Here is a 25032-nt window from a genome sequence, read left to right as displayed (position 1 = left end):
GGTTTTCTTTGTTTTAATTGACAGCATCACCAGGCTGACTTCAGGTAGCCAGCCGTATAACGGGGTGGTGGGGGCAGGGAACCAGCTCCCAGCTGCTGTTCTTGGCTTGGTGTGGATGGAGAGACACCAGACTGGCCGAGGTGGATCCATTTGTGCTTCTCTTCGATCCTCCACCTTTGTGTTCAGAACAGAAGTTGCTTCTCCATCTGCTCTCTCAACTTGTATTTCTGAATCTGGAGTTGGAGCATGGAGGAGAGAGAGTCAGAGGAGAGACAGCCAGGGGAAGCTAGTCCCCAGCGCCCCAGCACCCTGGTCCATGGGTTGTCCCTTACCTTCCCTGAGACGGTGAGTGGATATTTCTTCATGAACACTATGTACCGAGGGATCTTGAAGTGAGAGATCTGAAAAGAGAGAGCCAACAGCTACAGCCTGAAAGTAACAGCAGACAGGGCATCGTCTATCACCCCTGGTTACAAAGGGCAGCGTTATGGCAGTCACTGCTCATGTCAGGAATACATGGGACCGGTTTCAGGCCCAATCCCCAGCAGGTGTAGAGGACTTCACTGACTTCCATGGAACTGAGGCGATTTACACCAACTGGGGATCAGGCCCTTAATATGCGGAGTTACTGAGAAAAGCAAAGCAAACATGGGCACGGCCTGGGAATGGATGGGGAGATCCTACCTTCCCTTTGCAGAAGGCTTTAATTTCCTCCGCTGTGCATTCCTGCCCGGCCTTCACTCTGATGCAGGCACAGATCTCTTCTCCCATTCGCGGGTCCTTCACGCCAATCACCTGGTTTGGAGGGAGGGAGGAACACATCAGTTCTAGGAAGTGCTCTTCTCCCAAGAGTCATCTGGTCCCTTCCCTTCCCTAATGGATGCTCCTTATCCCTCCCTCGGGTCAGTGCTCTGTCCCCACCCTCGGCCCTCACTTTGTTTTCCTGGCTGAGGCACTGTGCTCCAGTCATTAGAAAAGTGGACTCAGAGCAAGGCCTTCTGGGTTCTATTCCCAGGCCTTGGGCAACCTTCTCTGTACCTCCATTTCCCTACGTGTAAAATGGGTTCCCTGCCTCAGAGGGACAGCTGTGAGGCTTAATTAATTGGAGTGCTTTGAGATCCTCAGATAAAAGGGGTCACAGAAGGGCAAAGCTTATTAGCTCTGTTCCCTACCCCCGTACACACTCCCCAACAAAACCCTATCATGGCTAAGGTTACAGGCCTACTCCGTACCGAGCTAGGAAGGTCAGATCATTCCACGTAGGAGCTGGATTTCCCCTAAGTGATTCCCCTCGAGTTTGGTTGCACAATTTCCCTGTCTCCCCTCCCACCATTCACCATCCCAAGCCAACATCCTGAAATTCCAGACACTCAGAGATTGTGCCGACTCCCAAGGCAGTGACCCAAAGCCCCGGAAAGTGCAACCCTTCCGTACTGGGGTTACTGCACTGAGATGCTGGAGCAAACGCAGCAATAATTAAAGAACTGGATTATTTATGGGTTAAACAACAACCGGTTGTGCAGCCAGCACACCCAGGTGTGGTTTGTCATGAGAACTGGATGATGTTCCCAGCAGATTGGGAGCAGCTGGCCAGAGCTGCATTCTACTTCTTACTGGCTAGACAATGGAACCCTCCGTGCAACTCCTCCCCGCAGTGACTCAGCACAGGAAGCGAGTCCATTCTGATTTCTAGGTTCATAATTTGTGGTTAATGATAATGTGCCCTTCTGTAAGGCCTTCCCTCGGCGGATTTCACAGCACTTTCCAGATGGCTGTGAGCTTAGAATGTGAGGAAAGGAAGAGTTACTCTCCTGCTTGGCAGACAGGAAATTGGAGCGCAGGGATTTTGCCCAAGCTTCCAATGAGGATGTGACAAAGACAGGAACCAAACTCAGGAGCTCTACTCTCACTCTTGGAATTTAAGCACAAAGTCATCCTCCCCCTGTATTCGAGATCGCCAGCTAGGTGAAAAGCTGAGCATGGATGAAAGCAAACAGGCTCCTGACAAATGTCCTGGATGGCAGCATGCCCGTTACCCCCACCCCACCATGCCTATCCATCCTGCTCACCTGCACCTCCTCAATCTTGGGGTGGGTGTGTAGAAACTGCTCGAGTTCTGCTGGGTAAATGTTCTCCCCTCCACGGATAATCATGTCCTTGCAACGACCTACAATTTTGCAGTAGCCGTGCTTGTCCAGGACAGCAATGTCCCTGAAACAACACCCGAGTCAACTCCATAGCCCTCGGTCCAGATCTCCCAGCTGGCTGGAGAATGGCTCATCCATCCAATCAGACCAGAGGAAGTCTTCCCACTGTCACGTTCAGAGCCTACAGCTCTTAATCCTGACCAGCAGGAGGTTAGACTTTCCACCATCCAGTTCGTAGAGGATGCACCAAGAGGAGACTCTCATGCAGGGATCAAAGGGTTCCCAATAACTCTTACTTCCAGGAACCTGCATCAGAACTCAGTCTAAACTGGAATTCCTTTCATTCCCCTCCCTTTCTCTACGTTCCCCACCCGCATCCGCACCTGGTTATTTCATGGGGACTGTGCAAAGATCCATCTAGCGCAAGGTCCTGTCTCCAGTAGTGGTTTGTACTAAATGCTATGGGCCAAATTCTGCCCAGGTGTAAACTGGTCCGACTCCACTGAAGTTCATGGATTTGGCCATGCTGCCACTAGGGCTGATTCTGGCCTGTTACTAGAAGTTCTTGCTTCCCACTCGGACACATCCATTCCCAGCCAATGCCATATACCTGCGCCCTCCCTCCAGAACAGAGGTAAAAGGGGAAAGAGCGGATTCTATGTAGTTCCCAAACTCACCCAGTCTTGTACCATCTGTCATCAGTGATCACTTCGTTGGTTTTGGCGGGGTCTTCCCAGTAGCCCAGCATGACGCAGTAGCCTCGAATCTGGAGTTCCCCAGGGCTGTTCAGAGCGGCAATCTCCCCGGTTTCAGGATCCTCAATCTTTGCCTGCAACACAAGAGAGCCAGGCTCTTCAGGCACAGTGCAAGCCCCATGCTGGCTGCAGCTCAAGGAGTGAGGAAGGGCAACAGCAGCGGTGCTCTGCTGGGGACTGTAAAGCTAGGGTAGGTGGGGAAGATAAAGTTCACCTCTGTGTGGGCTAAGATGCACCCCACCGTCTCAGTTCTCTGGGAGATGTTGTCCTGTGGGAATCCCATGAAGGTGACAGGGCTGTTCTCTGTGGTCCCATAGGCAACCTGCAAACACAAAGGTGGGAGGATATACATCAGGGACTCTGCTGGGAAACAGAAACAGCCAAGTTCTACTGCGAAGGTGGAGGAAACTAGCAGTCAGTACAGGGGAGGACATCGGGGATGCAGGAGTTCTTCACAAGTCATGGGTCACCAGGCAAACGCTCCCATCTTCAGGTGTACGTCAGGGCAGCTCCAGATATTACTACCACCGAAGACAGTACTGAAAAGCTCCCCCCAAGAGACAGGAGGACAAAGAACAATGAGACTGGACCCACCCGCCATGGTCCTGCTTCTGCTCCACCACGGCAAGCCTACCAATGTTCAAAACCTCCCTATCTCCCAAGACCTGCTGGAATGACAGTGACTCTCACAACTCACCTGCCTTTCATGCAGGATCGCAGATGCTGCCTCCCCACCCTCTGGTCTCACATGGTCTTTCCTGCCTCTGCTACTTCTCACAAAGCCCTGTTCTGTTTGCTCCCTGCTATCCCTGTCTGATCTGAGACTCCTGTCCCCAAGCTTCTCTCTCTGGTTGTGTCCCCATGACCATCCACTCTCGCTGTGCAGGATTCACCTTGAATCTGCCATGCAAAATAGTACACTTTGGACACCACTCCCTGGCACCTGGAAAGAGTGTGCCCTGAAAGAGTCCCAGGCCAGGCCCCTGTTGGTGACAACCACACTCTCAATCTGTCAGCACAAAGGTTTACTTCAATCCTTCTGTGCATGGACAGCAGCATCCCTGGCCCCCGAATCAAGGCATCAAGAGACAGCCTGGAACTCTCAGTGCAGCTGCATTTGCAAACATAAAGCATCCCAGTGGGGCAGACCCACCTTGCTATGACAAGGGCCCCTGGAAAGCTAACCTAGCTGTGGGTTCGGACACCCTTGTTGATCCCTTTCCTTCCATCAAGGAAAACTCCAGCTTTATTGTTCATCTCAACAGTTTGTACATTTGCAAGGTCAGAAGCTCCTATCACCAGGAATAAACTGTGAAAGGTACATCTGTGAAGCTTTGAATAACATTTGGCATTTCAGATCTTGTGGGTGGCTCTTGTGTCTCCGGCTACAGAGACCCCCTTAAATTATAGCATTGAGATGCGACAATGAGCTCCATATTGGAGCTTTACTGATTTCCTTTGGTGCTGTGCTCCTTAGTGGGTGGGCTACATATAGCGATTGATAAGCCTGCTACAGCCTTTGCGAACAGATCTAGGGCTTGGCTACACTTACGCGGTAGTTCGGCGGCTGGCAATCGAACTTCCGGGTTCAATTTATCGGGTCTTGTCTGGACGCGATAAATCAAACCCAGAAGTGCTCGCCGTCGACTCCGGTAATCCTGCTTGGCGAGAGCAGTACGCGGAGTCGATGGGGGAGCCTGCCTGCCGCGTCTGGACCGCGGTAAGTTCGAACTAAGGTACGTCGACTTCAGCTACGTTATTCACGTAGCTGAAGTTGCGTACCTTAGTTCGAATTGGGGGGTTAGTGTAGCCCAGGCTCCAGTCTTGGCAGTGGAGGATCATGGCGTTCGATCCAGCGGTCCCAGGTTTGATAGCTGCTGTTGACACCCCTCCCAAGGGCACGGTGTAGCTTCTGCACTGCATGGGTCTCCACACAGCACTCGCTCACCTTCCAGGCCACCATTTGCACAAGGAATTTGAGATGCCTTGTTTTGGGGAGGTCCAACTGGAGATGCCTTAAATGGGCCTGTGTTTTGGAGGGTAAGCGCTCAGCCTTCTGAAAATCAAGAGTTTTTAAGGTGACTCAGGTTGGGCACCCAACCACTAGTCGTTTTTGAACACTGTGTGCAGAGGTCAGTGTAACATCTGGGATGGATTCTCCAGGGGAAGCCTCTTCTTTAGGTGCAATGTGGAGGGGATTGTCTCCCAGACATTGCCCTGGCCATCCTGCTGAAAAGTGGTATCACTGCAGCCCAGAAACCCAATGGGAGCGACTGTGAACATCCCCTTTCCTGCCAGACCTAACCATGGTTTAACAGCCAGGAGGAAACCTGCAATGCTGAATGGTTAACAAGGACTTCTCTCCCAACCACTAGATGCGAGAGCTCTTTGGCTGGACCTGCACCCCATTTTACTAATGAGACATAAAACCAAGGTCTTCAACGCTTATTGAAAGCCCCACTGCACTCTCTGGTAAGGGCTGGGGTATTAGTCAAGAGTCCCGGCCAAATTCTGGGACACTACTTTCTGCCTCCCTAACCTCCCTGCAATTTCAACTGGATACAACAGAGCACCTGGCCCCAGTGCCAGGTGTCGCCGGGAGTGGAGTGCTGCCCCATTCCCCTCTACGTGTCTGGGAACCTGCTCTGTGTTCAAGCTCAGAGGCATGCGCGCTCCAAGCGCTCAGCTCGCCAGGCTCTAGCCCAGGGGTTCTCAAAGTGGGGGTCGGGACCCCTCGGGGGTCACGAGGTTATTACATGGGGGGTTGTGAGCTGTCAGCCTCCACCCCAACCCTGCTTTGCCTCCAGCATTTATAATGCTGTTAAATATATTTAAAAGTGTTTTTAATGTATATGGGGGGGTTGGACTCAGAGGCTTGCTACATGAAAGGGGTCACCAGTACAAAAGTTTGAGAACCACTGCTCTAGCCTACAGGCTTCAGAGCCTGCCCGAATGTATACACGACTGTTTTTAGCACTGTTGCGTGAGCCCCCAAGGCTGGAGTGTGTAGGCTCACTGCTGTGGGTTACTGCTCACTGCGTGGGTGCTCCCAGTAAGTCAGAGAGGTCGCTTTATTACCGCTGCTAGAAACCCAAGGTGTAAATCCCCTGGTCACAGTGCTTAAAGCTACCAAAGATAAACCAGCAGTTCTCAACTCAGCCCCTCGGGGCAATCAAGTGCCAGGGTACTAGGAGTCTCGGAGACCCCTCACACTGTCCCTCTGCCTTTAGGCTGCTGCCCTCTAATCTCCTGCTGTGGCTGCTGGCCAGGTACAGGGGTGTTTCTGTCCAGCTCTCAGCCTTCCCATCCCACCTGCCCGGCTGCCTGAGGCCAGACCTTGTCCCCACAGCCAGCTACCAGGCTGGTGTTCAGGGCCTGTTGCTTCTGTTCTCACCCAGCTTCCAGCTTGCCCCGGAACTTGGTCCCCTCTGACCTCAGGTAGCTCTTTCCTTGCCTGTACTCTGGGGATTATGGAGCCTTCTGCTGCAGACCAAGTAGGGAATAACACAGTGCCTGTTAATGAGCCAGCAGGTTCATTGCAATATCCTTTACTTTCTTTCCCAAACTGTTGTGGCGTGGTTGCTGTAGGCAGTCAAACCGCTGCTGTGTTCCACCCCAGAGGTGGCTGCATGTCATTGGTGGAAGAAATGATACTTGTATAAAAGACATATGTCAATTTAGGTTTGAAGACGTCCTTGGGGATTTATAGATTTTTCAATGCTAGAAGAGACTCCTAGGATAATCTAGTCTACCTCCTGCATAACCCAGGCCAGAGAACCTCACCCAATAATGTCTGCATCAAGCCCATAACTTCTGTTTGAGCTAGAGCATATCTAATCATGACTGAAAGTCTTCAAGCGATAGAGAAGTCACCTTGTCCCTAGGATCCTTTGCCTTGAAGGGAGCTATAGCGAATACAATAATATAGCTGATCGTAAACCCTGGTAGGGCTGCACGGGACCCATCAGCCTTCAGCAACCTGATCACCCCCTGGATTAGCTCAGAAATGCTAAGTGTCATTTTAAAATTACAGCTTCTCTGTGAATTCTGAGTCTTCGCCTAAACTGGGAATGAAAACTACTGTACCTTAGCAGAATAGTGCAGTGTTTTGTTTTAAACAGGGTTTACAAAGATTTCCAGCTAACACTGTATAAATATTGGCAAGTGTGGATCAGGCAACACTGTTTAAAAAATAATAAACCCTGCTCCAGTCTCAGCAGTGAACATTTGAGAGGCAGAGTGGTCCAGTGCATAGAACTGGGAGTCAGGATGCCTGGGTTCTTTTCCCGGCTGGGCAACATTGGGCACATCAAGTCACTTATTTGTGCCTCAGTTTGCCCATCTGTACAATGGGAATAAAAACACTCACTCCCTTTTGCCATCAAATGATGCTGATAGGTTGCAAGTACAGGGCCTGATTCATCATTGTGTTACTCAAAATGGAGTTCCATTGGGGTAGGACTGGAGTAGAGATCAGGGCCCTAGAGCACCAGGGGGGTCCTCAGATAACAGTACTCTGTAATTGCAACCTATTATTCTATTGGTTGGGGGCAAGTGGAGGGACAAAACCATTGTGCTCCCCCTGCTGGCTCTGCAGCAGTTACACAATAGTGCTGGGGCTGCACGACGATATCGGGACACCAACAGAACTCCAAAGACATGCTCGTTTCAGTTCCCTTAGCAACACAGGGAGAAACCACCATCTTGGCCCCAGAGAGAAGGGAGGAATTGGCTGGGAAAAGTAGTGATTTTCAGGCGGCAAAGAGGGTGTAACAAACAACAGAAAGTCAAATAACAAACCAAAGGAAGTGCTGAGGGCTCTCATGCTGGCTCTGCCAGTCCAGCCCCCTGTGACCCAGAGGATGGATTTCATTATCCTAAATCAATGCTGGATGTTTTGTCTAGCTCTGAAGATCTCAACTGAAGTCGATTCCAGATCCTCCCTTGGCAGCTAGCTCCAAACGGTCCTTAACTCATCATCCTTCTTGTCTCATTCAAATGTTCACTGGGGAGATGGAACCTAGCTCTGCTGGCCTCAGCACTGGGCAGAGCCGAGCTCTGCGGAGTTGCCCCTCCATCCCAAATTTTAAATCCAGGTCGATTTTACTGCCCCACAACGACTTCGGGATATGTTCCAACTTGCATTTCACTGTGATGTCGTTAGCTGACAGAGCGACACTGGCATCTCTATGCCGCAACATCAGGCAGCAAACAAGTTCGCCTTGTAGGACAATTCTCCAAAGGTGGCCATATTCCTGGAGATCCCACCCATCCAGATAGTCACAAGACAGTCCCAGTCTGAGCCGGCGTAAAGAATCCCCCAAATAGCCAATGCAATGTCCTCGCTGTGGCATAACCAGGTTGCCCCAGAGCAGCCGTTTCAAAACCAGCAACCAAACCAGCCTGGCAGACTCAACACAGGCGATTGCTGCTTTCCTGCATTGCTGAAAATCAACCTCCTGTTATTTTACAGTCAGGACAAACTGCTCTTGGTGGTTTGGAGTTCAAGCTGTTTCTCTTCTTTCCAGGCCAATTAGCATTCTTGAGGCTCGTAAGAATTTCTCCAGCCTGGCTAGAGTTTCAGAAACTCCCGCTCACTGGCCAGCAATGAGGCATGTGACAGTTACTTGGTATTTTATCGACACCTTGAAAAATGCCTTCACTATGCAACTAACCCATTGACCTGCCAGGGGGAGAGGACAACCCAGGGTGGGGGAAATACAACGCACAGTGAGGGAGAGAAAGCACAGAGAGACTGAGGAGGACAGAAAAGCCCAAGAGAAACCCCTTGGCTTGGAGGGTATCTGAAGGCTCCCAGCTGCTGGCATCCCACAAAGAAGTAAAACTGAGGACAAACTGGACAAAATCCTGCCCCTGCTGAAGTCCAGGGCAGCATTCCCATGGACTTCACCTACTGCAGGCGTCACTTTATTAGTCCAGTACCTTGACGATTAGACGCTCTATTAATAATCACTGTTCTGAATGCACTCGGCCCAGGGACCTCAGGAACAGAGCTGCCTGTATAGCCTGAAGGCCACCCACCATTCAGATCTATCTCTCCTTCCCCCTTCTGCACAGCTCAGCGAAGACGGCTGGGGGCGGGGAAGAGAAGACTTTGGTCCAGGACACCCAGTTAGATCCCTGCTCTCGAGAGCTTTAACCCCACTCCCATTCCTGGGGGCGTGTGGGTCACATTCAGGAATGGAAAGGGGAGGATTTTGGCCATCAGAGGCTAGAGGGGGTTGAGGGTTGTGGCAAGGGGACAATGGGGCACTCAGGGTGGGGAGAGCAGCACAGGAGAAGATATTCTATTCAGAAGTGGGAGACCCCCCCACAACATCTCTGAGGTCCAGGCTGACTAGCACGCAGGTGCATGGTGGGGTGAAGGATGGAGCGAGAGCTGGGTGGGGGGCTTCAGTGGGCGAGGCAGGGAGCATCAGGGAGCTGTGGAGAAGAGAAGCTGGAGAGGCGGCCGGGGATCAGAGAGGAAGGCAGCTGGGCGGGTGGAAGATGCCAGCAGGAAGCTGAACTGGCAGAGTGTGGGTGGATGGGGTGTGGGAAGGATGCTGCTTTGCCTACAGCCACCAAAAAGCAGCAGTCTCGTGGTGGCTGGCCACTAACTGCGGGGCGGGGAGCTCTCTGATAAGGAGCAGGCATTTGAGGGTGCCCGACACAGGCCCAGAGCCCTAGGCACTGCAATGAGGGGTGCCCAACGCAGACCCCGAGCCCTAGGCACTGCAGTGAGGGGTGCCCGACGCAGGCCCCAAGCCCTAGGCACTGCAGTGAGGGGTGCCCGACGCAGGCCCAGAGCCCTAGGCACTGCAGTGAGGGGTGCCCGACGCAGGCCCAGAGCCCTAGGCACTGCAATGAGGGGTGCCCGACGCAGGCCCCGAGCCCTAGGCACTGCAGTGAGGGGTGCCCGACGCAGACCCCGAGCCCTAGGCACTGCAGTGAGGGGTGCCCGACGCAGGCCCCGAGCCCTAGGCACTGCAGTGAGGGGTGGCCGACGCAGGCCCCGAGCCCTAGGCACTGCAGTGAGGGGTGGCCGACGCAGGCCCCGAGCCCTAGGCACTGCAGTGAGGGGTGCCCGACGCAGGCCCCGAGCCCTAGGCACTGCAGTGAGGGGTGCCCGACGCAGGCCCCGAGCCCTAGGCACTGCAGTGAGGGGTGCCCGACGCAGGCCCCGAGCCCTAGGCACTGCAGTGAGGGGTGCCCGACGCAGGCCCAGAGCCCTAGGCACTGCAATGAGGGGTGCCCGACGCAGACCCCGAGCCCTGGGCACTGCAGTGAGGGGTGCCCGACGCAGGCCCCGAGCCCTAGGCACTGCAGTGAGGGGTGCCCGACGCAGGCCCAGAGCCCTAGGCACTGCAGTGAGGGGTGCCCGACGCAGGCCCAGAGCCCTAGGCACTGCAGTGAGGGGTGCCCGACGCAGGCCCAGAGCCCTAGGCACTGCAGTGAGGGGTGCCCGACGCAGGCCCAGAGCCCTAGGCACTGCAGTGAGGGGTGCCCGACGCAGGCCCAGAACCCTAGGCACTGCAGTGAGGGGTGTCTGGCTTTGGGTTCTAGATGTGGTGGTGGCGGGCGCCCACAAATACCCCAGACAAACACCCTGCTGGATTCTGAACCTGTGAGTGCTGAAGGCCCCTGGAGCCGAAGCTCAATCATCACTAAGGGCGAGGTTCTTCCCCAGGCTGGCGGAGGGCTCCGCAGCACCGGGGTCACTAAGCAGAATTCTGGCTGATGGAGCCAGAACTGCCCCAAGGAGCTCCCAGACAGCACACGCTGTACTGCTCTGCAGCAGGTGCACCATACGCCCTGCTCCATCGCTTGCCCATTCTCCTGGCCTTTGCAGAGGGGAGGGGAAGCCATAGCCCTGCTCTCTCTCGCCACTGTGCAGGGGTGTAAAGTGGGGGAGGAACCCCCTGTGCATCAACACAGAGGCTGGCAAGAATCTGGCCCTATGCTATTCCCTCCAGTTAGAGACAGAGGGCCTTGCCTCACATCCCTCTTACACCAGAGTAATCCTACTGGTGTCAGCAGAGTTATTCCTGATTTACACCAGCGTGAACACAGACTCAGAGCCGAATTCACACAGGGGACACTGGCTTACGGGACAATGAGCTCTTTTAGTGTGGGATGTTTCAAGTGCACCAAGTTCTATGCAGGAAGACACGCTAATAAAAATAAAGCGTGGGGGGGAGGGGACACAACTGTCTCCTTGAGCTAAAACAAGACACCAGAACAGCCCTGCCCTGAGACACCAGAGAAAAACCTTAAATCTATATTTACCATGTTTTTAAAAGCTGTGTATTTACTGGCTTAGCCCACAAAGGCCTCTGTGGAGAAGCAGAGGAGAGTCACACATTCGTCAATTACTAGGCACCGGATTCACGCTCTTTGTAGAACAGCAAATGTTTGCAGAACTGTTAAGCAATTAAGCAAGAGGGGAGTGCGGGTTCTGAGTTGTCCCAGCAGTGCCAGTCCTGGGGGGTCTCCGAGGGCCAGGGGTGAACAGGGACCCCAGCAAAAGGAACACTAAACACTAGACCCGTTGTCACCACCACACCACATGCCACCCATGAGACACTGGCATGCACCAGGCAAGCTGTGAACTTCGGTGGCTCATTGCCCGTTTGCTGCCCAGTCCTTACTCATCCCCGGTCAAGGGCTGTGAAATTCAATGAGTAAATACCAGCTCCTGCCTGCCTGGCTGCAAGACACTCAAATACAAACAGCTGGGAGCCCATGGGCCCCTCCCAGCAGCTGGGCACGGTGCCAGCTTGCGCAGGACGCCAACCTGCTCCCAGTCTCCCGCAGGAATCTGCTCACTGAAGCAGGGGAGTAAAAAACATTAGCAGAAAGAATTTTCCTTTTATTAAACTTTTATATGCATTGAAGTGGAACGTGAGACCAGACTGTTCCCCTGACGGCAGTGTCCAGGCCCTGTCCCGCAGTAGGTGTGTTCCGACTGGAAGGCACACGGCATCCATTTAACCTCTGCTGGGCCAAAGGGGCTGTATGAGGTGTGCCCAGCACCGCGAGACCCTCCCTGGGGAGGAAATAAATCTTGCCACCCAGCCCCCTTGCATCTGCATTACTGCCTGGCCCATTGCGTTCAGGGCCTCACTATGCTAGGCCAGTGCCAAGCCTCTGAGTGCAACCCCCCTTATACATTAAAAACACTTTTTAATATATTTAACACCATTATAAATGCTGGAGGCAAAGCACGGTTTGGGGTGATGGCTGACAGCTCGCGACCCCCGAGGGGTCCTGACCCCCAGTTTGAGAACCCCTGTGCTAGGTGCTGTACACATACAGAAGGAGAGGCAGTCCCTGCCTCAAAGTGCGTACAATCTAAAGAGACAAGACGGACACTGGGTATGTCTACACTGCAAAGAGAAGTGGGTGTTCTTAACTCGGGTTAAAACAGCAGCGAAGACACAGTGACTCGGCCCTGAACTCAGGTTAGCAGCTCGAGTCCAAACCTACAGAGCTACTAACCTGAGTTAAACGACGAGCTGCCAGGTCTTCGCTGATATTTTAACCCAAGTTAACTAACCTGAGTTAAGAACACGCCTTCGTTTGCAGTGCACACACCCACGGGGTGGGAGAAAGGACGGACTAGCCCAATGGTACAGATGGGGAACTGAGGCACAGGGAGAATGAATGTCTTGCCCGAGGTCACACAGGGAGTCTGTGGCAGAGCCAGGATCCAAACCCGGGTCTCCTGAGTCCCAGTCCAGTGCCTGAACCCCATAATTATTTATTTCCATCTACGCATTCAACCCCTGCTCTGGGCGCCTCTCACGAGACATTAAAAAATATAAAGCACATAAATAGCCTGCTGGATTTGCAGCTATCCCCATCCCATCCAAAGTACCCCATCCCCCCCACAAACACTGTCATCACCCCCTCCCAGAAGATAGTGGAAACAGATGGCGCTTTGCAGTGTCCCCTAGACTGAGCAACAGAGATTCAGGCTCATTGGGACAGGGATGTGAGCACATTCCAAAGCAGGGGCCCCACATGAAGAACACCCCCCCAGCGGCTCAAACGCAGCACCTCAAACTCCCCTGGAAGTGAGTGCAGGAGGGGTGCGGCGGGGGTTGGGGTGCAGGGAGGGGTGAAAGAGCAGGGAGCACAGCTACTGCAGTCGTGCTCCTGATGAGATAGTGCCTCTGAGTAAGCAGGCTGCTGCACTCCGTGCTAGTGTCCGTTTCTGAAAGGACTGACGGTGCAGCTCCATGCACTGCGGGAATCTAATCTTGCAGTGACAAAGGCCTGGAGGATGGTAGCAGAGTGAGCGTCCAAAGAACAGCTGCAATCTCTTGGCCAGATGGAGATGGAAAAACGCTATTCTGGCAACTGCTGCTACCTGGTCATCTAACAGCAGCTGGAGGTCTGATCAGACTCCAGCTGGCAAACCTGAGATGCACACTCTTTGCCCAAGGGCCATAGATACGCTCTTGGCTCTAGCGTCTCAGCCCGTGCTCTTTCACTCTCCTAGTTAACTAATTCCTTGCCTAGTGGTGTCAGACAGATGTCTGGCCAATGGCTACCCACTGGCCTTCATCCGGGGACAAAGGTTCCCATCATGATGCACATGCAGCGAATTTTGGAATTTCTTCCTGTTCCTTCACACCATCGTATAGGGCTGGGTCAGAGTCATGCAACACGTGCATCATTTCAACTGGGGTTTGTGACGGGGCTATTGATGCTTTTGATGACTATCCTCGTGAACAGTCAAGCTCACTGTCAGGAAAAGCCCAAAAGCAGCCAGTCCGTACCAATACGCCGAGCTGGCACCGCTCTGAGCCTACTGTCTCGTTCTATAAACCCTCAGCTTTCATCTGAAAACATCTCTAGCTGTTGTGGTTGTGAAGAGACCCTCCAAAATGTTAGGGATGCAGGGATAAGGCTGCAGGAAGCCTGGAGCACCAGCTCCGAAAGGTGTGAGCTGCCCCATTCATCTGAGGGAGGGGTTAACCCAGAGGTCCATTTAAGTGTCACCACTGTTAACTATTTTATCACTGGTGTGGGAAAGGAGAGGGAGGGTGACAGCTGCATGATTTAACTGTGGGCAACGCCTCATTTTGGTGCAGATAGCACCATTTGGGAGGTAGCACCCCTTTATTTCTTCCCAGCTAGGGAGCAACCAGGCTCCAGGAGCCTAGCAGAACCCAGGGGATATGCTCAAGCCCCACTGAGGGGGGAGTCATACTCAATGAGCCCACTGGAGCCCACAGAGCTGCTGGAGCCAGAACATTTCAAACAAACAAGCCTGAGTGGTCTAACAAAGCCACCCAAAAGCAGCGGGATGGGTGGGTGTAGAGAGCAGCGTGGGGGCAGGGTTTGCATCATCACGGTGGGCATGGGGGCAGGGTTTGCATCTTTGCATCATCACGCATGGTTCCCCCCCCCCCCACCAAAATGCGCAGGAAAAATAGCAGCCCCATAGCTAAGCGGAAAAACCACGGGCCACAAGTGGGTAAAACACCCCACCCCATCTTTAAAGGGTAAACCCAAGACTCCCTTACTTTGAACCACTTGGCAACCCACAGATGACACATATGGGAGGAGCTTATTTTATGGGTGGAGTTTGGAAGACTATCGCAAACTTTATTCTCAGTCTGACCCCTGCTGGCAGGCATGTACATGGAAACCAAACTGTTCGTTAACATTGTTTGTGGGGAAGTGGGGGAAAGTGAATGTTGAAAGGTATAATGCCAACTATTTACACAGGAAACCTAAGTCTGAGAGCTACGTTTATCCAAACAAGGAACAGAGATATACCATGTGACCTAGGTGTCCAAACAAAACAGCTGCATTTCAAATGCTGACAATGAACTGTTCACACACAAGATACAACTCAGGTATTATTTACAGAAATTCTTCAGTAAATAACTTGGAGTAAGTCTGAGAAAGCCACAATCTGTTCACAGATAGAGAAATATGAAATTTTTGGAATTGCTTTACTAATCATTCCCGTGCTCTATGGGGGTTCTCACAGCACAATGGAGCTCCCAGCCTGCACTGGGCCAGCTCAGTGGAAAGCCTGGGAAAGAATTTCTGGGGTGCCACTTCTTTAGTTGCTCCAGAGTCCTGATCAGCAATCTCAGAGAGACATTAAATCCGGTGGACAAGGTGGGTGAGGTAATATCTTTTATTGGACCAACATCTGTTGCCTCACCCATCTTGTCTCTGTAATATCCTGGGACCACCATGGCTACAACAACACTGCATTAAACTAGGTGTCAGAGTGGTCAATGCACTCGCCTTTCAGTTCTGGAGACCCTGGTTCCAATTCTTATTAGGCCACAAACAAACACGTTTTGTGGCATCCGTTTCACAGATGTTTGACCACAGAACAGCTAGCTCGAAAACCCAGGGTTCCTCTATTGTTCCATCTCAGGAGGCAAGTCAGTGAGAACTCCTCACATACTGAGGATGGAGAAGAGGATCCAGGCTTTGAATGGCAGCATGTCAGGACTGAGGAGTACTGGAAGAGCTGCCTGGCAAGGTTTGCACCAGATTGTCTATATTACATCTCCATTCAGCCAATGTTAGCTGTCTCTAAGGTTCAAGAAAAACAAAGTTCACCCCCAAAATGAAAACATAAAGTAAACAGCGTCATTAAAATGTACATCTGCAAAACAGCGGCTTGAATGCTGTCAGCCAGTTTGCATAACACCCTCTGGAGCATGCTCAGGAGGGATGGCTAATTCCACATCTCAACAATGGAAAAACCCAGAGATCCCTGTGAATAAGCCAGTCTCTGTGTCCTAAGTCAGCCCTTGGATTTCCTCCCTTTCTTGAGACTGTCTCGCCTCCATAAACACTCCGTCGGGGCTTTGTAGCCAACTTCAGAGGTGGAAGCCTCAACAAGCTCCCAGTTATGTGCTCGGCTCTCAGTTGTTTGCTACAGCCAGGAACTGGCTAGAAACCAGCTCAAAATGTTCCATTTACCACCTCCACACCACAATTCCTCCCCTGATCTCTCCCTCTCACACTCAGAAAGGGAGAGAAACCTAGAGATCCTACCTTCCTCTCTTAATTCCCCTCCAAGGGGACAAGGGGCACCCTCCGGATCTTTAATTCACCTCCTTGTTACTATTCTTTGTAACCCCTTAACCTGACCAAAGCACCCAGCCCCACTTCCTGTGATGCCATTAGCCTGATGTGACATGAGCCCCTTCACCACAGTCCGAGCCATCATGTCCTCCCCTCTCCCCCACCTCTGTCTCAGAAGCCCCAGGTGCTACCTGAAAACCACACCGCACCTTAGCCACTGATCCCCAGGGTATCACATCAGCGGGGTCACAACCCCCTTATTCCATTCTGGCTACAGTTCTCCCTACCGGGGCATCAGCCAGTCTCTGCCCCCACCACATCATGGAGGTCTCAACCGTTGCCCCATCACCAAACGGCAGGGTGTGGTAGTGCCCCAGCCACTGTCCCCCGCAGCTCACTCAGACAGAATCTTTCCCCATTACCATATCCCCATGGGGCTAGCTCCCCTTCAGTCCCAGGCTGGTCAGACTGCGACTAGCTCAGGAGGAACTAGGCTTCTCCCCACCTCATCTTTCTCTGACCATGACACATTCTGAAGTCCTCATCCATTATTAGCATTACAGAAGCACCCACAATACACTCGGTGCTGTCCACACACGGAACCTACCCCCAACTGCTCCCAATCTCACTCAATCCTCGCCCAGGAAATAAGCGGGAGATGGACAGAATAAGGATGCCAGGGTTTGCCCTTATATAACAACAGGTAAAGGTACCCCCCTGTCTTTAAAGCCTCTGAAAATAGTTCAAGATTCCACCCATGTTAAAATGTCACCAATAAACACTTGGAAAACATCAGTACAGGAGAGATGGGCCCTGTACCAGTTAGCCTGGCACTGAAGGGGGACAGGTTTTGTGTTCCTGTCGATGGTGGTGTGCACTCCTATCCCTGGACTTGGTTCTCCACCTCTGAGTCACCGAGGGTTTTATCGGGGAGCGAAGAGATCCCCCCAAAAGGCAGATGCGCACAATGTTTTCTCTGCCCATTTACCTCCCTGTCCCATGGGGAAAACTGCTCCAGCCTGGTGTCTGCAGCAGAGCAGTGGAGGTTTGAAGAAGCCCAAAGGGGTTAAAGTCACACTGAGCTCCCAAAGTCAGTCGCTTCCAAGTCAGAGTCTGGCTGCTGCCTGCGGTTTGTGGGAAGGGATTTCGTTTTTTAATCACAGCATTATAAATAGGGCTGTGTTCAGTTTGCTGCAGACTCTCACTCTGCTCGTCTCCCTCCTCCTCCTGCCACTGTTGCTGCTCTTCCCTCCCACACGGATCCCAGTGCTGGCCATGGACCGGTCAGCCGTCTTCCTCAGCCTCCTCAGCTTGCTGGTGTGCCTCCTCCCCATCCTCCAGGCATGCCCCTCGAACTGCCACTGCCACGGGGGAGAGCTCCAGCACGTCATCTGCGACAACGTCGGGCTGAGGAAGATCCCCAAGGTGTCCGAGCAAACACGGCTCCTCAACCTGCAGAGGAACAACTTCCCCGTCCTGCCGACCAACGCCTTCAGGGAGATGAAAGGGCTTGTGTCCCTCCACCTCCAGCATTCCCAGATCAAGGAGATCTCCAGCGGCGCCTTCCGGGGGCTGAAGCAGCTCGTCTACCTTTACCTGTCCAATAACGATATCAGCGTCATAAAGATGGGCGCCTTCGACGACCTGTCGGAGCTCACTTACCTATACATGGACCACAACAAGATCTCGGACCTGCCCAAGGGGCTCCTCTCCCCGCTCATTAACCTCTTCATCCTGCAGCTGGGCAGCAACAAGATCCGAGAGCTGAGATCGGGGGCCTTCAGCGGTGCTAAGGACCTGCGCTGGCTCTACCTCTCTGACAACTCCCTCTCCTCTGTCCAGCCCGGGGCCCTGGACGACGTGGAAAACCTCGCTGTCTTCCATTTGGATAAGAACCAGCTGAGCACCTACCCAGTGGCTGCCATGAGCAAGCTGAGGGTAGTGGAGGACCTGAAGCTTTCTCACAACCCCATGAAGGTTATTCCTGACTATGCCTTCCAGTCCTTCGGGCGCTACATGGAGACACTCAGTCTGGACAACATGGGCCTGGAAAAGGTAGGCTCCTCTCCACCCTCCCTCCCCTTTCAAATCGAAACGTAGGGCCTGGTTCTCTTCTCACTTACAGTGTTGTCACGCTTCTGTCCTGATCCACGCGGGTGTGAGGGAAAAGGAGAATCAGGGTCACAGTTAAGGCAGAAGGGTGAAGGGTTCACTAGCAATAAAAAAAGGCACCTGAATCTTTGAACATCCAGGTGATGAATAAAAACGAGAGGACCCCCTGCTCTTGTGATATGGGAATCTAAGCTCTCCTGGGCTCATGCGCCCATCGGAAGGGTGGTGGGGTCCAGCTCCAGCAGTTGGTTGCACCGCTCCAATGGGAAATGTATTCTGGTGCTCTAAAATAAATAAGTGAAGAGCTCCCAGCCTTGGGAGGTGGGGTGAGGGAAAGGAGAGGCAAGGGGCTGCTCCGGGCTCAAACGGGCAGGGCACAGCGGACTGGTAGAACTTAACTGCCCTGTCTCCTAAGCTGCAGCCTGGATACCTGCTGTCGGTTCGAAGTGTGTGTGGGGGGGAGATTCCTCCAGAGGCGTTATGAATAGCAGCAGTTTCTTCCTAGTGCAGTGCAGACAGGTACCCAGGGCACACATGTCCACCTTCTACCCCCCTTTTTTTTTTTAACTTCCAACTTTACACTCTATAAAGAAAGGTTTGTCTATTGATGAGCTCTCAAGAGAAACTCTTGCAGCCTTTTACAAAGAAGCCCTGTTTCTACCCAGAGAGCAGGAGGGACATTCAGGTAACCCAGCAAAATACCCCTCTTCTTCTCATGGAAAAAGTCAGGACCACGGGTAGGAGCATCACGCTGGGGAGCTACTTGCAACAGGACCCCTGGAATACCAGGCAGGGGTGCGAGTAAAGGAGCACATCCAGTTCAGGAAGGACAGCCCCTCAAAGCAGCAGTGTCCCACAGTGCTTTGTTGGGATGCAACAGGATGATGCAAGAGCAGCTCCCAGCATCCCAGGATGCCATGCCAAGAAGCACAGGGATGGAGCATATCCAGGGAAATAGGATAGCACCTCACAGCAAGGTAGTACCCCATCATGTGGTGCAGAGGGATGGAGAACATCCCAGTGAAAACGATGAGTGCCTTGTAGCAACACAGAGCCAGCAGCATACTGTGCTGGGGGTGTGCAGAGCATCTGCGTTCAGAAGGACACAACCCAACAGCAGCAGAGAGCTGCCAAATGGTGGTGGGAATTAGAGCACATCCACGTTTCAAAGGCAATACAGCATCCCAGAATGCCAGGCTAGGACGCTGGAATTTATCCAGGTTGAGAATGGCAGTATGGATAGCAGCACAGCATCCCTTCGTCAATATCTCAGCTCGAGATTACAGTCCCCATAAGGATTGGTGTAATCAAGCTCATTCACCTGGAAATTATCTGCTGACACATCTATGGAAGGACTCCATAGATGACGAGCATGTCATCCTTCAGTGATGCTGCCATGTCACTACTGGGGGCATCAACTCAGATTCTATCTGGTCTCATGGTGCATCAATCAAAAGATACAGGTTACATGTCATACTAGATGGGGAGACACCAGAGACAAGATGAGATTTAACTAGTCCAAGATGTTGGGATGCTCTACAGATGCAAGTGCTCTTTATACCGTCAAGGATTAGCTGAACAAACTGGAAGGCTATGAATTCAGTCTAGCTATGCAGTGACCTTGTTAATCTGGAGAACAGTATTTTGGGTATAAGAATGGAATTTGACAACAAACAGATGTGGAGTCAGTTCTTTCATCTGTTTGATCAATAGGTTGCTAGCTAGAGATGAAGGGTTTAGTCACTGCTGACTTACATGCGTGCGTTGCCTGAAGTCCATAGAGTTATGTTCATTCTCACAGTGGTGATCTTGCTCAATGGATCGATGGTAGTTCTTTGTTATGCATATTATCTCGTGCTGCACTGCTGTTTTAATAAGGTTGTCTCGGTATAATTCTGCACACTGACTGTCCGTCATCTTTCATACTTTTTGACATCATTTTAACAACATTCCAATATAAAAAACTACCTCTGAGATCATCTCACATCTCCTGTAGCTTCTTTCAGATTGGAGGGATCCAACCACATGTTACTGGTAGACAAGCTACACAGAGGAACCGTTTCATCCACCAATGCAGTCCCTTCTGGGGTAGAACACAGCAGCTCTTCAACAGTGCACACGCCACTTCCTTTGTATGCAAAAGTGGAAAAGTATACCAGATCCAACCTAAATTGCAGGAGTTTAGCTAGGCAGAGCAGAATTATACAAATTAGCCAAGACATGAGGGTTAACACTCCTAGCTTTGCAAAAAAGTGCTCTGGACTCTTTAATGACCTACTAGTGGTCAGTAATAGACAGGAACTTTATTTGAGGTCTCATATGAAATATGGCACTTCCTGCAGCCAAGTGCCCTCATAACAAAGTCTGGACCATTTGATTAGTACTACCGAGAGAGGCGTGCCACCAGATGATCATTCCTATTTCTCTATGAACACGGTCCGCCATGGTTGCTCCAGGGTTTTCATTTTTTCCACTCTAAAGGTATGTCTACACTGCAGTCAGAGGAGCGACTGCACCCATGTGTAGACACACCCGAGCTAGCTTTGATCTAGCTAACGTGAATAACAGTAGCAGGGAAGCCGTAGCAACACATGCTGTATGAGCCCACCTGGGACCCTGGGTAATTATTTGAGCAGCTAGCCCATGCTGCTATGGCTTGATTGCTATTGGTTTTTGAGCTAGTTAGATCAAAGCTAGCTTGGGTACGTCTACACGGGCTGCAGCCACACGTCTGATTGCAGCCTAGACGCACCCAAATTAGTTTTCTCCTCACACTTGCCAGAAGCCTTGTATCCATGTGATCCATATGTATGTATGTGAGTCTCCCTAGACACAATGGCCATCTGATGGCGGTATTTAAAGTATGCAATGGTGATAATATCTGGGTTGCAGCCACACACACCCCCAAATACCATTCTCAGCTCCTCTTCTCTGACAGGGTTGGATTCTTCTGTGTGGTTTCACAATTCTATAGCCATTAGCCACTCGGATGTGCGAAATTCTTCCAGATGAGAATCCCTGTCACTGTTGCAATTAACATCACCATTGTCACACCAGAAAAGAAGGAGATCTTAAACAATTTTGCAACTCTAGTATTGGAAAGTCCTCTCTCATGCAAGGAAACAAAGAGACCGGACTCTTCTCCGAAGCTTTAACCAAAGATATTATGATAGCCATTTCTAACAGGGCTCAGGACCATATTAGCTATGTGCCACACAAAAAAAAGAACAATAAACATCTTGCATCTACATAATAACCTTCATCTTGGAGGACCCCAAAGTGCTTGAAGCTCGGGGATAAAGCACAGCAGCTGTTTAACAGCACACAAACAATTGGAACAGGAAGTGAAATAGAATGCCATATTAGATTGAAACCGCAGGGGGAATTTAGGTGGTCAGAACAGAATTACCCAAACTGGAATTTGGCCAGGACACTGGCGTCAAACACCCCTGCTGCACAAAGCACCAGAAGTGGTCAGGACCTTGGTTTCACATCTCATCAGAGACAGCACTGGCAGCAGCATAGCAGAACCCGCTGGGATTTATTCAGTGCTAAACCATAGGGGACTGTCCCCTGCTGACTTCCCAACACTACTTGCTGCAGGACTTGGAGGTCTCGTATACAAGCACTAATCCAACCCGACACTGCTTGGCTTGTGAGATCTCACAGGTTTGCAGCCCGAGATGGCATAGCTGCAGGAGCTGGGACTCACGCTGAGGGGACGTGTCTGGGGAGTGATCAGTGAGACATGAAAATACACAGATGGGTATTTGACAGAGGGCTTTCTGGTGGACCCATGGAGATAACAAATCTGTTTTCTCCCCTCCTCAGGGTTCTGAAAAGAACAGGAAAGTGGGAAGAAAACAGGTTTGTTATTGCTAAGAGAAGCATCCATGCAGTCAACAGTTTCCTCTGTAACTAATGGGCTCCAGGGAAGTTTGCGCAGATGGGTTTGCATTTTACACAAATTCTTCCAAACTAAGTAGGATTGGGGTGGGGAGAAGGGGAGACGGCTAACAGGAGGTGCACAATTGCCAGTTTTATCTCTCCAGCACACCGCATTTTATTCTCAGGTGCGTGAAGGGGGCTATATTTTAAAGCCTGCCCATAGGCCATAAACACACAGACTTGCAAACAACCCATCAGGGAGGGGAGGGAGAGAGAGAGAGAGAGAGGTGAGGAGACCAAAGCACTGGACGCCTGCCCTGCTGCATCTACAGTGCTCTGAAGCCAAGTGTAACTTTCCACTCAGAGTCCACAGGGCACTGCCAAAGCCTACAGGCCCTTCAGACTCCACAAACACTCCCTCCAGCAACAGTTCCATGAGCGGGAACGCAACAGGCCCTGGAAAGGTTTGTACCCAGGGAATGTCTCGGCTCATTTAGAGAGGAGGAGCATGCTTTAGAAACAAATGGGACTGGCCAGACCTCAGCTTTTCTTTGGGCTATATGGAGGCGCCTGGGGAAGGCAAGGAGCAAATGGGGAGGGGCTTGGGCTTTAGCCACCCTGAGGTGGGAGGAACTAAAATTCATCACTCAAGAAGGAAAACACCTTCCATGCTTCTGCCTCCTGAATCCCTCCAGGGGGCCATGGAGGAGATTCCTTGCTCCTTACCCTCTCCCACTCTCTCCAGCCCCACTGCTGTCACTAAGAGCCATGAACACAGGCGGCCTGGAAAAGAAGGGAACGGAGAACATCCCACACTTGCCCGAGGCACAGCAATCAGCATCTCCCCTTGTGCTTTAGTTTTCAGATAAAGCATTTGCTGGAGTGACCACACTGAAGACTGTTCACATCGAGAACAACAGACTTAACCAGCTACCTGGGAACTTCCCGTTCAGCAGCCTGGAGAACCTCACCCTGTCCAACAACCCTTGGCTCTGCTCCTGTCAGCTAGCAGCTCTGCGCAAGTAAGAGACACTCACTTCTGCCTCTCTCCTACCCAATCTGGTGCCCACTGACCAGGCACAGAGGAAGGTTCCCGTTAGTTGTGCCAGGGGGCCCCACTGACCAGGCACAGGGGGAAGGTCCCAGTTAGTTGTGCATGGTGAGGAGGAAGAGGCGACCAATAACCTGACACTTGGTCAGTAATGCAGTTTCCGGTCTCCTCTGGCAACTCTGCCCAGGTGAGCAGTCATCTGTCCTCTTCTGAAGTTTAGGGGTTTTCTGTTTGCTCTTCCCCAGGTGGTTGGAGTCCAGCCGCTCCCGCCCGGATGCGGTTTGTGCCTCACCATCTCAGTACCGAGGGCAGCAGATAAGAGACACCGCCGCGCTCCGCAGCTGCAAACTCCCCACCAGGAGGCCCAGGAAAGGAAACCGCCATTAAACAGGTAAGAAACTTTTCACAACCACACCCTGTCGTTCTTCGTTCTCCTTCCGTCTCACACAGACTGAAGCCAAGTCCTGGTCCCGCTGAAGTCAACGGGAGTTTTACCATGGACTTCACTGAGACTCAGGATCGCTTCCAAAACAGTTAATCCATTTACCTGCCCTGACCTAAATGTATAGGTCATAAAGGCAGATGGGATCATTTTAATCATCTAGTCTGACCTCCTGTATAACAGTCCAGAGAACTCTCCTGGGCTAATTCCTGATGGAACTAGAGAAAATCTTTTAGAAAAACCTCCAACCTTGATTTAAAACATTTCCAGTGATGGAGAATCTCCCATAACCATGTTCCAATGGTTAATTACCAACATTGTTAACAAATTGGGCCTCATTTCTAGTCTGAATTTGACAAGCTTCAACTTCCAGCCATAGGATCTTGTTGTATCTTTCAGAGTAGCAGCCGTGTTAGTCTGTATCCGCAAAAAGAACAGGAGTACTTGTGGCACCTTAGAGACTAACGAATTTATTTGAGCACGAAAGCTTATGCTCAAATAAACTCGTTAGTCTCTAAGGTGCCACAAGTACTCCTGTTCGTGTTGTATCTTTGTGAGCTAGATTGAAGAGCCCTTTACTGCCAAAGTTTTGTCCCCCATGCAGGTACTTACAGACAGATCAAGTCACCCCTTAATCTTCCCTCTGGTAAGATAAATAGAATACATGCCTTAGTCTCTCGCTACAGTAGAACCTTAGAGTTACGAACACCTCAGGAATGGAGATTGTTCATAACCACTGGAGCTGCGTAGTGTAGGTCGACTTACCGCGGTAGTGTAGACATAGCCACAGACTTACTATAACCTCCTTACTCCCACTCCATATTCCTTTTATACATACAAAGATCACTGTAGCTCTTTTGGCTACAGCATCACACTGGCTTTTGGCTACAGCATATGTTCAGCTGATTATCCACTATGACCCCCAAGTTCTTTTCAGAGACACTGCTCTCCAGGATAGAGTCCCCCATCCTGTAAGTGTGGCCTACATTCTTTGTTCCTAGATGTATGACCTTATGTTTGGCCACATTAAAACACGTATCGTTTGCTTGCACCCCGCTTACCAACCAATGCAGAGTGCTCTGTATCAGTGACCTGTCCTTCATTATTTACCACTCCCCCAATCTGTGTGCAATCATCTGCAAACATAAAATTATTGCTGATGACGTTTTCTTCCAGCTCATTGATAAAAACGTTAGCATAGGGCCAAGAACTGATCCCTGCAGAATCCCACTACAAACACACCCACTTGAAAATTATTTCCCCATTTATACTTACATTTTGAGATCTATTATTTGGCCAGTTTTTAATCTATTGTGTGCCATATTAATTTTGTATCCTTCTAGGGTTTTTTTAATCAAATGTCATGCGGTACACCAATTCACATGCCTTACAAAAGTTTTAAGTCTATTACATCAATACCATGACTTCTATCAACCAAACTTGTGATCTCAAAAAAGATATCAAGTTAGTTTGATGGGATCTATTTTCCATAAATCCATAATTCCATTGATTGGCATTAATTACCCTCCTTTAATTCTTTATTGATCAAGTCCCATACTGCCATTC

At 51.2% G+C, this 25032-nt stretch overlaps 2 protein-coding genes across 2 annotated transcripts in view; one reads left to right on the top strand and one right to left on the bottom strand.

The window, feature by feature from the left end:
- Positions 1 to 25032, bottom strand: part of ACSF2 (acyl-CoA synthetase family member 2) — a 53877-nt gene continuing 28845 nt past the window's right edge. Inside the window, exons 11-16 of the mRNA XM_065415653.1 lie at positions 3117 to 3224; positions 2825 to 2976; positions 2070 to 2211; positions 685 to 795; positions 333 to 401; positions 1 to 233 (exon numbers count right to left, since the gene is read on the bottom strand). Of these exons, the coding sequence (XP_065271725.1) occupies positions 183 to 233; positions 333 to 401; positions 685 to 795; positions 2070 to 2211; positions 2825 to 2976; positions 3117 to 3224 (633 nt within the window). The 3' untranslated portion in view covers positions 1 to 182. The remainder of the gene's footprint in view (positions 234 to 332; positions 402 to 684; positions 796 to 2069; positions 2212 to 2824; positions 2977 to 3116; positions 3225 to 25032) is intronic.
- On the top strand, positions 17249 to 23411 carry CHAD (chondroadherin). Its single transcript, XM_065416287.1, has 3 exons — positions 17249 to 18028; positions 22832 to 22995; positions 23270 to 23411. The coding sequence occupies exons 1-3, from the start codon at positions 17249 to 17251 to the stop codon at positions 23409 to 23411; spliced, it is 1086 nt and encodes a 361-aa protein (XP_065272359.1).

This window comes from Emys orbicularis, chromosome 13, assembly GCF_028017835.1.
Source record: "Emys orbicularis isolate rEmyOrb1 chromosome 13, rEmyOrb1.hap1, whole genome shotgun sequence".
Classification (NCBI taxonomy): domain Eukaryota; kingdom Metazoa; phylum Chordata; order Testudines; family Emydidae; genus Emys; species Emys orbicularis.
The sequence above is the reverse complement of the archived record's forward strand: the minus strand, read 5'-3'. Positions and strand labels throughout refer to the sequence as shown.